Below are 15,000 nucleotides of genomic sequence, written 5' to 3'. Positions count from 1 at the left end.
ATTTCGAAAATACACGATATATCGTAAATACGTAAATGCATTATGACGGGTTTCGCTATTGGCTTAATGAAGGCACGTGACGAAATATCGGAAGTTGTTGTTGTTAAATATATATATTTTTTTAGCCGACAAAATCTTTAGGACGCTGCTTTTGGACACATTTGTCCTTGTTATGTAAATTTGTGTGGTGTTGATGTGGCACAGGCATGATGGGCCGAATGGCCTCCTGCGTCTAAATTCCTTGTGTATTGTTAATTTAAAGCGTGCCGAGGATATTAAATTATCATCAAGCGCTATATATTAACTCAGCTTTATCATTATTCTTATTATCATTACGACAAGTCCCCACGTTTTTCAGTGCAGTAAGGTATTTTAATTACACATTTGAAGAAGGATAACAACATAACCCCCTCCCATCAGGAGAGGGTGCTTCTCGAGGTCGTGAAATAAAAGTGGGCGGAGCACCACTGTCACAGTTAACCAATCAAATACGACGTCCGTTCCACGACGACGCCCCCGTGCGTCAGGGAAAGGCGACGTTTCATCCTCGTCATCGTGTTGACATCAGAATATTTTCCACAAGTTTTTATTTTTTATTTTTATTTTTATTTTTATTTTTTTTTTCCCAGCGGGTTTTTACAAACTAAAGATTCGCCCGTCAACGATGTTTGACGCTTTTTTGTACGAGTTTATTTCCGAAAGCAACAATGGCGCTTCCTGTTTGTGAGTCTTGCTCATTGCGATGGTTTATACTATAATGGGATGCCGCCTATTTTATTTCTTTTATTTCGTTTTATTGCCCCGAGCTGAACACCGCTAATACATTTTAAAATTTAAGAATGAACAGTTTTAATAGTTATTCTTTAAAATTGGTGCTGAAATGCTAAAACTATTGATGAGGAAGAAGAAGATGTATTAAAATGAAAAAAACAAAAAAAAGAAAAGATGTTTATGATGTTGAGGCCGAAGAAGAAGAAGAAGAAAAAGAAAAGGAAGAGGAAGAGGAAGAAGATTTGGTTGTCAACGAACAGGAAGAAGAAGAAGAAGTAGTAGTAGTTTCGCCATTTTGAGTGCAGTTTTTGGGCCTGCTTTGGGGATTTTCGGACATTTCCCGTTTAATTTGCTTAACTTATATCCGTTTATTTGGCTAAACCGTCCAAAATGTCGGCCCAAGCGCAGATGCGGGCCATGTTGGACCAGCTCATGGGCACTTCGAGGGACGGTAAGCGCTACGAATGCTACGTTTTGTTATTTTATTTTTAAGTACGATTTCCTTACACTTTCGGAATGCCGTTTTGGTTTCGCGGCGACAGTGTAGGCCGTGTTTCATGTGGCACTTTAGCGACGCACCCAGCGCGTGCTGCTTTTAATGACAAGATTGAATTTGTCGAGGGGGAAAAGCAAAATGATGATTATCGTTGCCATGGGAGCCAATTTGCGCCACGTTTCCGCCAAAAGTGACGAAGGTACCTCAGAAAAGGTACGTCCCGAAAGTAGAAAGGTACCTCGGAAGATGGATTGCTCTGACTAGGACATATTGTTTGACCCTGACCTCGGCCCCGTAGGACATAGGTCAAGGTCAAAATGTTTTTATCCTCAGGACTCAGTTATATTTCAGCTCGTTTTTTTGGGGGTGGGCGTCATGTGGCACTTTAGCGATGCACCTAGCACGCGCTGCTTTTAAATTACAAGATTGAATTTGTCGAGGGGGAAAAGCAAAATGATGATTATCGTTGCCATGGGAGCCAATTTGCGCCACGTTTCCGCCAAAAGTGATGAAGGTACCTCAGAAAAGGTACGTCCCGAAAGTAGAAAGGTACCTCGGAAGATGGATTGCTCTGACTAGGACATCGTTTGACCCTGACCTCGGCCCCGAAGGTCATAGGTCAAGGTCAAAAAAATTCTCTCAGTTATATTTAAGCTCGTTTTATGGGGGGGAGGGGCGGCGGGGGGGGGTGTCATGTGGCACTTTAGCGACGCATCCAGAACGTGCTGCTTTTAAATTACAAGATTGAATTTGTCAAGGGGGAAAAGCAAAACGATGATATCCTTGCCATGGGAGCCAATTTGCGCCACGTTTTCACCAAAAGTGATGAAGGTACCTCAGAAAAGCTACGTCCCGAAAGTAGAAAGGTACCTCAGAAGATGGATTGCTCTGACTTGGACATCGTTTGACCCTGACCTCAGCCCCGAAGGTCATAGGTCAAGGTCAAAAAAAGTTCTCCTCAGGATTCTCTCAGGATTATTTCAGTTATATTTAAGCTCGTTTTTTGGGTGGCCTGGGGGGGGGGGGGGCGTGATATGGCACTTTAGCGACGCACCCAGCGACATACCTCAGAAAAGGTATGTCCGAAAGTTAGAGAGGTACCTCGGAAGATGGATTGCTCTGATGACTAGGACATCGTTTGACCCTGACCTCGGCCTCGTAGGTCAAGGTCAAATTTGTTTTTCCTTAGGACTCAGTTATATTTAAGCTCGTGTTTTTTTTGGGGGTGGGGTGGGGGGGTTCATGTCAAACTACAGAAGGTTTTGGATATATTATGTGGTGCATGTTTCGAAATTTAATGTTTTAACCGAAACTAGTCAGAGTGAAATATGCTCGACATACTGACCGTTGGTAAATTAATAATACTGTCATGTGACGTGAACTGAATTATGGTACTTATTTAATTATTTATTGGTGTTTTATTTCTTTTGATTGTTCTATTTTATTTTATTACTTTTGCTTGTTAAGTGACAGTGCTGCAGTAGCTACTAGCTTTATTGTAGCCAAAAAAAAAAAAAAAAAAAAAATTTCATATTGCCTTTTATATCCTTAAACAATTGTGGACCCCTTGTTTCATTTGCAAAGGTTCAATGTATCTTTGCCTGCCTACCTCAGTCTGCAAGGGGGAGTGTCAGAAAAACGTCATGTTCTCCGAGCTGTGAGTCTTATACAATAACTATAAAGTTGTGTTGTAACGTGTGGGGGGGGAAAAAAAAATTAGTCAAATAGAATGTAACGCTGAAGGAAGTGGACCAGAGTCTAAAAGATTGTGGACTTGTTGCGAGGGATCAAAAATGGAGCCTGTGTAAACCGGAGAGATGCGAAAGAAATGCATTGCCAATATGATTGCCATCTTGCTGTTCTTGCACCCATGTCCTTGCCTGTGAATGTGCCAAGTTCATGTGTTTTACTGAAGCCGGTTGTGTTGTGAGACGTCGCAGGTTTGACTCTGAAAGCGCGCTCTCTTTCCCTTTTTTAGTGTTCATCACGGGTTTGTAAAGTAGCCTGAGCTGAGAGTGAAGATGGGAAATGGTGTATCTTACCCTCTCGCAGTGTGTATCTTTTCAGCTTTGTGCTGCTACAGTCTCGCATCTTAGCATGTTGATCGTGTTCATGCTTGGTGCTCAATTTGGCCTTTTCACTGGATTTGGTCCTCGGGGTTGGTCCTCGGTCCTCAAACACCCCCTCTTGATTACCAGTAACTTACACGGCATTGAATTGCTATGATTAGATTTATTTGTTTATTTTCCTATCGATTTGGTCTCAACACAGTCAACAACATTGCATGCCTTTTAGACGAGGCACATTTTCTTTGTTTTTATTTTTCAAATTTTTTTCCTTAATGTTAATCGCATTAATGCTGCAACGCTACCCAGTGACCAAATTGGACAGGGCCACATTCTTTTCCAAGCTTTAATTGGGAGGATTTCATTGCCCATTACTTTTGCAGGAGATGTTACGCGGCAGAGGGTGAAGTTCTCTGATGACAGCGTTTGCAAGAGCCATCTTCTGAACTGCTGTCCCCATGACACCTTGTCTGGAACGGTAATCAAATTGTAATGTTGCTCGATCCTGTATCTTCAAGGCCATTTTATTTTTGCTGAACACGGTGTTAGGCTTGTCGTGGAGTCCCACACCGCACACACCGCACACACCGCACACACCGCACACACCGCACACACCGCACACACCGCACACACCGCACACACCGCACACACCGCACACACCGCACACACCGCACACACCGCACACACCGCACACACCGCACACACCGCACACACCGCACACACCGCACACACCGCACACACCGCACACACCGCACACACCGCACACACCGCACACCTCGCACACCTCACACATACAAATGATTGCACGAGGCGCAACACGCTGTTAGACGAGACATGAAGCAGCCACCAAGCTTGGGGGAAGTGCCGTCACTTCCCGAGACACTATGGGTACCAGCGACGTCACAACCAGACTCCTAAACATTATACAATCGAGTCATGTAATCACTGCCATCTCAGGAGTGCTTTTACTACTACTTTTTAAAAAGTGAAATAAAATTCGAACTTTGGAAATATAATTGATGTGCATTATCATCTTAAACGTCATGTCATCAACAACAAAATATAACACGAGGCAGCACTTCACAATGCCTGCCTCGCCCAGATATTTGTATTGGATTTTAAGCACAAAATTTAGGAACTGTGTGTATGCGCGTGCGTGAGAGAGTGATGTTTTTATGAAATGTTTGAGAATGGTTTTTCAACATGCTTTTTGTAAAGCCAGAGCAGGTGAATCTCGGGAACGGAACAGCTGAATGCTGTGCACAACTAGAACAGTGTGGCTCAAATGTAATTGTGAACGGGAGAGTTCATGGAACACCTTACCCTGCGCAGTTTTGAGAAAAAGGAAATGGAAGGAGTTTTTCAATTCTTACTTTGCGCTTCCAGCATGATCTAAATGAGCTTTATTTGTGAACTTTGAATAACAGACACGATGGTGACCATACAAAATCGATGGTTCAAACTGAACAAACCAGAACTGAACCTTCTGCCAACTCTTCTCGGAGAAACTGACGATTTTGGAATGATCTTTGAGAAAACGATGGATGAAACACATGTCTTGTGGCCGAAGTTAGTTCTGTGGTTGCATCGCTCGGCACCGCCATTGTGTAGAATCTCACTGTGACTCTGCTTTCAGAGCGTGTGGCAAATTTGATTGGTCAAGGTGGTGAATTTTTTTTTTCTTAACTGTTTTTTGGAAGTGCAAACAAGGTTCATACATCTTATATATATATATATATATATATATATATATATATATATATATATATATATATATATATATATATATATATATATATATATATATATATATATATATATATATACATTGTCCGATTGAAGCAATTGCTTCACCGCGAGTTTGTATGCGCATTCAGGATGAGATGATTCTCTACAATTTGCCAAATTCATAGCCAAAGTACTGTTAAAATGCAGGTGGTTCTTCTGATGTTCCTATTTATGTTCTCATTCTTGTTCTACACTGTTCAAAATATAGAATTCAATTGAAATTAAGTTGTTTCTGATCAGAGAAATAGACCGATTATACATACATCCATAGTATACCAATTTCCTAATGCTGCTTTGCACTCCACGTGTGGGGTAATAAAAGTACGACCTGGACAAATTCCCCATCGACTAGGAATCCCAGTCAGGCAGTTTATATGGGGGAATCTCCAAAGGCAAAGTTTTTTGGAACTGCTGTCGTACTGACTGAGGGTGAATGGCCAACCATAAATGAATACTCTCTATGTACCCTCTAATAGGGTTAGTGTGTTCATCTCTGTTCTGAAGGGTCAATGGTTGTAGAGTGTTCTTTTGGTTGGTTTGGCCCGTTGTTCACTTCTGAACCCCTGGCTCATGATGAAGGTAACCCAGGTTCAAATTCCAAATACCGAATGCTTTCTTCCGTTGTCTCCTGATGTACTTAACATATTGTTGTGGAAATGGCAACTCAGGGTTAACTAGAGGGGGAGCACTCGGTAGAGTGCAAAACCTCCGCCGCCAATACTGCTGGGTCACTCGTGTGAACCTGATATCTTACTGATTCAATTTGACGTCAACAGTGCTCACAGAGTTGGAGTTTGCAACTTTCCCTTTTATTTTTAACTTTTGCATACTCAATTAATTCGTCATAAGTAGATTCCTTGAGACAGAAATTGATTTTACATGGGTATATCCACCTGAAGTTCCAAAATCAGCCGCAATTATAATTTTGGCATGTTTTTTTGTTGGAAATCACTTGTAACGTGTAGAAATGCAAAAAAAAAAAAATCTAAATTTTGTTGATAAAGTTGCAAAATTTTGTTTTTTTCTCTAACAATTTTTATGGGGGGGGGGGGGTTGGAAATCACTTAAAACATGTAGAAATGCAAAAACAAAAATGCAAATGTTTTTTCAAAATGGCCATAGCGGACATATTGGACTTTGGACCAAGTCCAAAATCTAATGGCATGATCCTTGGACCATACCTAATTCCCCCACCAAGTTTCGTCGAAATCCGTCGAGTAGTTTTTCCGTAATACTGTTCACAAACAGACTGGTGAAAACATTAACCTCCATCCATCTTAGATGGCAGAGGTTAATAATGTTTAGTATAGAGCAGTTATTTCCTCTAAGTGCAAAGTAATTGTGAATTTATTTTATTTTTATCTTGCCAAACCGACGTTTTTGCAAGATATATTAGTCAGCTTGTATGTTTTTTATTTATTTATTTATTTTTGTTTGTTTGTCTGTAATCACGTATAAAAAATTCTGCAGAGCACAGTTATCATTGGAAATTTTTGTAACTGCATATCAGAGGTCTATAGAGGTTCCTTTCAGTGCACAAAATTTTGAAGGTCAAAGGTCAAGGTCACTTTGTCGCAAATCAGGGGAGTCGACGAAACCCTTATTTTTTGAGTAATCTTGATCGGATCGTCTTCAAACTTCATGGGAATATAGTTCATTGTCTGGCGCTCAGCTGATTAATTTTTGGTGGTGATTGGCTTTGACCTTCATATGTTTTTATTATCTTGCCAAAACGAAGTTTTGCAAGATATGTTAGTCAGCTTGTATGTTTTTTTTTTTTGTTTTTTTTTGTCTGTAATCACGTATAAAAAATTCTGCAGAGCACAGTTTTCATCGGAAATTTTTGTAACTTCGCATATCAGAGGCCTAAAGAGGTCCCTTTCAGTGCACAAAATTTTGAAGGTCAAAGGTCAAGGTCACTTTGGCGCAAATCAGGGGAGTCGACAAAACCCTTATTTTTTGAGTAATTTTGATCTGATCGTCTTCAAACTTCATGGGAATATAGTTCATGGTCTGGTGCTCAGCTGATTAATTTTTGGTGGCGATTGGCCTTGACCTTCATGGTTAGCGCCTCAGGTCAAACATATTTGACCCCAAGGTCAAATTTTCAAGTTTTAGGAACCATATCGTGTGGTACCTCAAATTGAACACCTCGATGAGTGCTTTCTAGATATGTCAAGCTTGAGACATTATGACGTCATTTGGTGACGTTATGAGGCAAAAGCATATTTTTCATGGTTACGCTGTAGAACGATTCTCATCGGAATCTCTCGTAGGCAGATATTCCTCAAGGAGTCGCTCCTGGTGGATAGCAGCTCTGTTCACCTCAGTGTGACCTTAAAGAAGTCACACGTGGTCACCTTTTGGCAAGATTGGTTTTTTTTATTTATTTATTTTTTAATGTGTCACTTTCATGTCAAGCTCGATGAAGTCTACTCACCCCTATGGCTATATCTTAAATTATTGTTATGTTTGTGGGGATAGATGGAGGAATCCCATAGTGGAGATAGGATTGTATACTATAGTATGGTCCATGGATGAGTAGGAGACATCTCAATGTAATTTAATTCGGGGAAACTGTGAGCTTAAGGTTGTTACGTGTCACCACGTGGTGGGGGGGGGGAGGTGGTGGTGTGCTAACTAGGTAGGGTCTAAGGCTAGTTTCTCCCAGTATGCGATTGCCCTTTTCTTTTTTTCCTACGTTGTTCTTAACATTTTTAAGGCCGGCCATAAAGAATCACGTTTCACAACAACAATAACTGGCAGACGAAACCCTGCTACCCAAAAAGCGTAACTGGCAGGCCATGCCCCCGAGGCTGATGATTGGTCAGAGTGACGTCATGGGGAGAAGGTTCGAGAGAGGGAGGACGGTTGAAAGAGAACAGTCGGCCCTCTTGTCTCTTCTGGGCATGACGAGAGAGCTGCCCGATTCTCGTTGCAGTGCTGGTGTGAATTTGTTCACATGCTGAAATAAGGCGCTAGCCGTTGTCAGTTTGGCTGGGCCGAGAAGAAAGCCAAGACTGGGCTGGCGGTTTTCCTGCTCATCTCTTGTATGCCATCCTCGGCAGTCGCCTTGTTGTATGATCAAGGAGAAAGGCGGCGCCATTTTGTGTGTGTAGAGGTCAACGATTGACCGTATCCTTGCTCTTCGGCTCTTCACCAAATGCAGACGAGTTTCGTCGGGGGCTTCTTACAGCCGATGTTGATCTTTGAAAAGCATTTGATTCAGTGAATCGGGATTCCCTTTGGAGGATTTTTGGTCTTCGTAGGGTGCCACCAAAACTGATCAATCTGATGTCTGAACTATATTCTGGTACTGAGAGTGCTGTGAGATATGGTGCTACCATCGCTGACTTATTTCCAGTTATTTCTGGAGTTTATCAGGGGTGTGTGCTGGCCCCCACACTTGTCAGCACTTGTCTGGACTGGATTCTGGGGAGGATGTCAGAGATATCAAGCTGTGTGCATCGTTTGGGAATGTCAAGATCTCTAACCTTGATTTCGCAGGTGATGCAGTCATCTTTGCGGAGACTCGATGTCCTTTTGGGGTCCCTCGAGGTGCTGAATGAGGAGGCAGATCCACTGGGATTATGGGTTTCCTCGTCAAAACTAAGATCCAGGCTTTCAATGACATCTTGGATGCTGCTAATCCTGTCTGTACCTGTTTGTGGTGAGGATGTTGAGATCGTGGAGAGATTCACTTACCTTGGCAATGATATTCACGTCTCTGCTGGCTGTGAGCCAGAGGTCAATAGACGTCTGCGTCGGGGCTGGGGTGTCATGGATTCACTGGTCATGGGGTGTGGCGCTGACGGTACCTGTGCAGGAGGATGAAAGTCCGAGTCTTCAGTTTATTGGTGCTTCCAGTCTTGCTCTATGGATGTGTGACTTGGACTCTGACCACCAGGGATCTGAGATGGCGACTTGATTTCTTTGGTACCAGGTCTCTTCGGAGAATCCTTGGCTATCGCTGGTTAGAATTTGTGACCAATGAGCGGTTGCTGTGAGAGACTCAAATGAGATTTGTTACCTGCAGAATCCATGAGTGTCAGCTGTGGCTGTATGTGCATGTGGCTCATTTTCATGATGCTGATCTTGCTCACCAGATTCTCTCAGCCATGGAGCTTCATGAGTGGAGTTCAATGGGCTGACCACGTTCCTCGTGGTTGCAGCAGGTTGATCAGCATCTCAAGGAGATGGGAATGGGCCAGTCGTCTGCCTGGGGGATGGCCAGACAGAGGCCCCTGGAATACCGGTGGAAAGTAGATGCAGCGACGCGCTGCTCCTGCGCATGCTCCCCTCCCTGAATTGACCTAACCTGACCTGTCTCACTGTTCCCTAATCTAATGTATTAAGCTGAGTTTGTGTCTGTGAGTGGATGTTTGGGTCTGAACAAGGTATGTTTTCATGACAACGGAAATACTGATGATTTATATTTGAAGTGTTTAATTTTTTAATAAATGTCCTTTTGCTGGTGTTTTGTATGTACGGTATGCTGTTAAGATGTCCAGTGGTGTTGTTACCAAGTAGCTAGTTCGCACTTGCCAAGTCAGCCGTTCCTTATGAATCGTTTTGAATGGAGTGCTTGCTTGGGTGCTTAAGCCACTTGGCAAGCGCTCGCCAAGAAATTTGGTAACTGAACACACCCCATATTCATGACATGGTTATGAGGATAAACATCTTTAGCATCATTATTTCAACCATATTGATGAATTCATCCCTCAAGGGGTGTGGTGGGAGGAGGCAGGGGAAGGGATGGGGTTCGAAGAGGCATCCGACTTTGCCCGACAACGCCGGGTACCCCTGCTGGTACGATATATTAAAGTAAATTTAATTTAGTTTTTTGTGGGGGCCTAAAACGTACTTCCCCACACCCACTAAGGAATGGGGTCAGGGATAATTTATCATTTCCTTTTACCTCGATACAAAGGCACCATAGTGTTTTTTTTTGTTGTTTTTTTTTAATCATCATTATTTTTAAAATTATTGTTTATTTTTCTTTTAAAACCTGTTTTTTTTTTTGTTTTTTTGTTTTTAATTTTGCCGAGAACACTCCCCTTCCAGTTTATCCGGAACTCACTCATGAAGCTCTGAAAGTTTGACAAAGATCCGTTCATCTATCCCTGAGAAAAGTGGTGATACACAAACTGTTTTCTTATTGTGTGCAGTAAACCCTCCAATATCACGGGTTTCTACCAATCGTGGGGAACTTATTGGGTTGCCTGATTCCGTTATGGCTGGATTTAATTTCAACCAATGGCGGTTTTTGAGCTGAGATGAGTCATCGTTTTCATACCATGCATGAACGATTACCTCCCATTACGAGCCTTGTGGAGTTTCTCATGCATGTGTTTAATAAGCCCAAATGTGAAGCGATGGACAAAGTTGGTTGTAACAAAAGGCAGAGAAAGGTTATGACATTGGGTGAAAATATTGATTTGTTACATCGGTTGGAGGAGAAAATGCGGCATCTGTACAAGCCACCATTACGGGGTCAATGATTGCAGGGAGAACCCTCCCTGTTGCACTCTTCCTCATTGATAAACCTTCATTATCCTTCAAACCTAATTCCCAAACGTTTATGTTCCAATTCCGTGTTCAAACATTATTGCCAAAATGCTTAATTTCTGATATTGTCCAACTTTCTGATATTGATTTGAACCCCGTTGTCAAACACGCATTCTCACGCACAGCTCAAGAAATAAATTGAGGTGAAGGGATTTGTAATGGAACAGGATTTTTAACATTGATGAGTTGGGGTTATTCTGGAAGACTGTCATCTTGTACCTTGGTCGCCAAGCAGGGAAGATCGTGGTTCCTGGTAAGGTTATTTTGGAATCCTGTTACCCTTCTCCATTGTGGATTGTAGCATTGCTGCAGGTGCCTTCGTTGTCACGCTAATGCTGCTTTTCAGTTCGCTGAATCACTTTCCCCAGCTCACCGTTTCCCCAGCTCCACTCTACCCTCCTCCCTCTAACAGCATCATCCCGAACTGAGTCTTGTGTTTTCTATTTACAGCAGAGTACAGTACAAGTACGTAATATGTTTACAAACATCCACCTCTGTGTTGTAATACATTTAAAAGGTAAAAGTAGTTTGTTTTTGTTTAATTTACATGCTCATAAGCCCCCGTTGGACTTTGTCCGTTCAAGGGGGCTTATGGATTTGGTCTCGATTTTCATGTCCGTGCGTCTGCAGTCATATCTCGGACATGCATTTACCGACGTTGTTCAAACTTGGCACGCAGTTAATGAATGATGGCTTGCATATACACATCATTTTTGTTTTTGAGATCAGAACCAAGATGGCTGGTGGCCATTTTATGACTAAAATGTGTCCCCAACCATTTCTCAGACTTGCATGGTCTGATTTTGTTCAAACTTTGCATAAGCACAGCACATGATGGCACGCATGTGCCGCTCACTTTATTTTGTGATATGATCAAAGATGGCCGATTCGTAGACTGGTGGCCATTTTAGTTGTGTATAAATATGGGCTTGCCCTTAAACTCCGTGCAGCAAAATTACTTTATTTTTTTTAAAACGTGTTTATTTTATTTTACACACAAACCTCGTCATGCATGAATGCACACCAGAGCAGTGACACTACCAAAGGAGCAAGGGTAACGAATACCACTGCAGCCTCATTTCATCCGTCCGCCATTTCCCCGTTCAAACTGAGTGCCATTAAGGCCAAGGTCACATTTGCTTTACGGCGAGGATACGGTGGCCGTACGCCCTCTGAATTTACAGAAACGTGCGGCGGCCGCAGAGAAACTGAGGTGGCCTCAGGGAGGCCCTACACCGTTTGGCCATATTTTACAGGCCGTAGGGGTCGCCATGGATATATATATATATATATATATATATATATATATATATATATATATATATATATATATATATACACACATACACACATACACACATACACACATACACACATACACACATACACACATACACACATACACACATACACACATACACACATACACATACATGAGGTGCCGCGAGGAGGAGTGATGTGAGGGACACCGGCCATTTTGGCGTTAATGCCATATAGCACTATTTTAACCCTTACCCTATCATCCAAGCCTATCATCATCAGATCATGAAAAAATGTCTCTTGCATCACTCCTCGTGGGGCCATATATATATATATATATATATATATATATATATATATATATATATATATATATATATATATATATATATAATATATATATATATGAGGTGTGTTCAAAAAGTATCCAACCTTAATTTTTCGTGCGTAAACAAATGAAGCTCGGGAGGCGTGGTTTGGTGCACGTATGTAGGCGATCCTAATTCGTATGCGTGAATATTTTCCCGCCTGCAGAAGCTGTCAGTCGCCGACAGACCGCCGATGAGTGAGGAAGTGTAAGTGAGTGCTGTCGGATTTTCGTTTTGACAAAATGACGGATCACTGTGGTTTCATCGCCAGTGATTAATGTGTTGAAGAAGTTGGGATCGTTGTTCACAGTCTCCATGGAATATAGCGCTGAGTTATAACTTTTTTTTTTCATTTCTACGTTCGCCGTAGCAATTCGACAAGCCAAGCTATGACGAAGATGTGTTCCACGTCGACCGTACCTAGGGCGTACGGTGGGCTTGCGTTATTCGTGCGGCTGCCGTAAGCTCTTCTCAATGAAAAATGAATTTTCCCAACCCCCAAAAAATTACGGCGGCCGCACAATTTCTACGGTCGCCGTACGGTGGCCTTGCGGTCTATGTGACTACCTGCGGGCAACGCAGGGTCGACACACGGTTCCCCTACGCCCGCCGTGCACCTACGTACGGCCTCCGTGGCAGTCTGCGTCGACCGTGCGTCCACCGTGCGCTACCGCTAGAGATCGGAGTATAGGTGTTTGCCTATACCGTGGTGCCCCCAGAATCCCAATTTAATTTGTTCCAGGAGGCTGTTCGGATTGCAAAAAGTTCGGATTCCAAAAATATTTTCCCAATAAAAAATAATGGAGTGAATTAATCCGTTCGTGGACCCAAAGAAAACCCACTTTCAAGACACTTTAAACTGAAATTCCCCATGTTTACGATAAAATAAGATGAGTAAATGACCTTCATTGGTGGTGTATTGTATGTAAACTGGTACAATCACCACATCCAAAGGTTCACACAGGCTCGTGCTCCGGTCTGGGCTCCGATCCCTCGCGCACTCTGCGAGAGCGCTGCCCCCAGGGCAGCTCATCAAACATGATGCCCGCAGAACCACAATCACTTTCATCAAACGCATCGGGCTGACGTAATCATGGATATTCCAAATTACAACTGGTTTTGCTGTGAAATTCAATCCTTGCCTGACAGTCCGTCACACCACGTGATCGGATTGCTTTTTTTGTTATTAATTAAAACACAAGATGATTAAAAAAACAAACATCACAAATGAAGGTGAAAACACGAGGTAAGGCCTGTCACATTTGGCTCGGCTGCCGGAGGGTCTACAAAATGTACGGGCACGAGCAGTTATAAAACGGCCGCAGTATTTCCACGGTCACACAATGTAGCAGTCACATATGTTTTTAGCAGCGTCTCGCGTAGCGAACGCTGCTCATAGAGAGCTCGGCGTTGTTGTTGTTGTTCTTCTTCTTGTGAAGACAAAACCTTAATCTCTCGTACTCGGCTCTTGTATATACAAGATCCGGATCGACTTAAATACTGAGCACATCTACACATCCTCACATAGACTGTGCCTTTTGAGAGCATCTATCATGAACTTTTAAATATATTTGGACATTTGCTTTAAAGTTTCAAAAAGTTGATGTTACTATTTAAAGATTATTCCATTTATCGTATTGTAATTTCGTAAATACATTATTTATATATATATATATATATATATATATATATATATATATATATATATATATATAGTAAATACATTATGACGGGTTTCGCTATTGGCTTAATGAAGACACGTGACGAAATATCGGAAGTTGTTGTTGTTTAAAAAAAAAAAATTTTTTTTTAATTTTTTATTTTTTTTAGCCGACAAAACCTTAAGGTTTTGGTCGCTGCTCTTGGACACATTTGTTCTTGTTATTTTTCGGGTAACAGCACGTCGTATTTATAAATTGTGGAGACCGAAAACTTGGGTGTGCCGTACGGTCTTTGATTTGATGTCGCACGGTGACCTTAGGGCGTTCCTGCGGCGGCCATAGAATTTTGAAGGCAGACGCAAGGTGCCCGCAAGGCGACCGCAGGGGGACCCTTAGCCGAACGTGCGGCCAGACGGACGGTAACGAATGGGTTAATTATTATTTATTTATTTTTTACCACTTCTTTTGTTTCGGCTTGTCGAATTTCTACGGCGAACGTAGAAATGAAAAAAGTTATAATTCCACGGCGACCTTACGACCTGTAAAATATAGCCATACGGCGTAGGGCCACCCTGAGGCTACCTCAGTTTCTCTGCGGCCGCCGCACGTTTATGTCAATTCAGAGGGCGTACGGCCGCCGTATCCTCGCCGTAGAGCAAATGTGACTGAGGCCTAAAATATCGATCGACACACGAGAGATGCTTTCACGAGTACTTCCACCGACGAACTGAATGAACAAAGCGCGAAGATGCGGCTCACAGGTGGAGGAGACACGTGAACAAACATGAACGCTATGTTGTGTTTGGTTTTTTTTTAATGTATTAGGTTTTTAGGGCAAAATTTTCTCAAAAAAATTGTTCGGATTCCAATTTGTTCAAACAATGGGGCGTTCGGAATCTGGGGGCACCACGGTATATTATAGTTATAGTATATTCAGTTATATATACTGGTATATTTTTATGTCAGTAAAAAAAAAAATAACTGATATATATACCCACTCGTTACCGTCTGTCTGGCCGCAC

General features: G+C 42.2%; 1 protein-coding gene across 5 annotated transcripts in view; it reads left to right on the top strand.

Annotated features, from left to right (window-relative positions):
* The first annotated feature begins 700 nt into the window (after positions 1–700).
* Positions 701–15,000, top strand: part of LUC7L (LUC7 like) — a 54,991-nt gene continuing 40,691 nt past the window's right edge. For 3 of the 5 annotated variants that reach the window (XM_085886304.1, XM_085886303.1, XM_085886302.1), the window contains exons 1-2: positions 988–1,222; positions 3,717–3,811. In XM_085886304.1, coding sequence (XP_085742430.1) covers positions 1,162–1,222; positions 3,717–3,811 — 156 coding nt within the window. In that variant the 5' untranslated portion in view covers positions 988–1,161. Of the gene's footprint in view, positions 724–987; positions 1,223–2,851; positions 2,925–3,716; positions 3,812–15,000 lie in introns of those variants that run through there. The other 2 variants (XM_085886305.1, XM_085886306.1) reach the window with 2 other exon arrangements.

The sequence above is a fragment of the Eptatretus burgeri genome, chromosome 6, assembly GCF_056783735.1.
Source record: "Eptatretus burgeri isolate ZD-2024b chromosome 6, Ebu_testis_v1, whole genome shotgun sequence".
NCBI lineage: Eukaryota > Metazoa > Chordata > Myxini > Myxiniformes > Myxinidae > Eptatretus > Eptatretus burgeri.
This window is presented reverse-complemented; position numbering and strand designations above follow the sequence as displayed.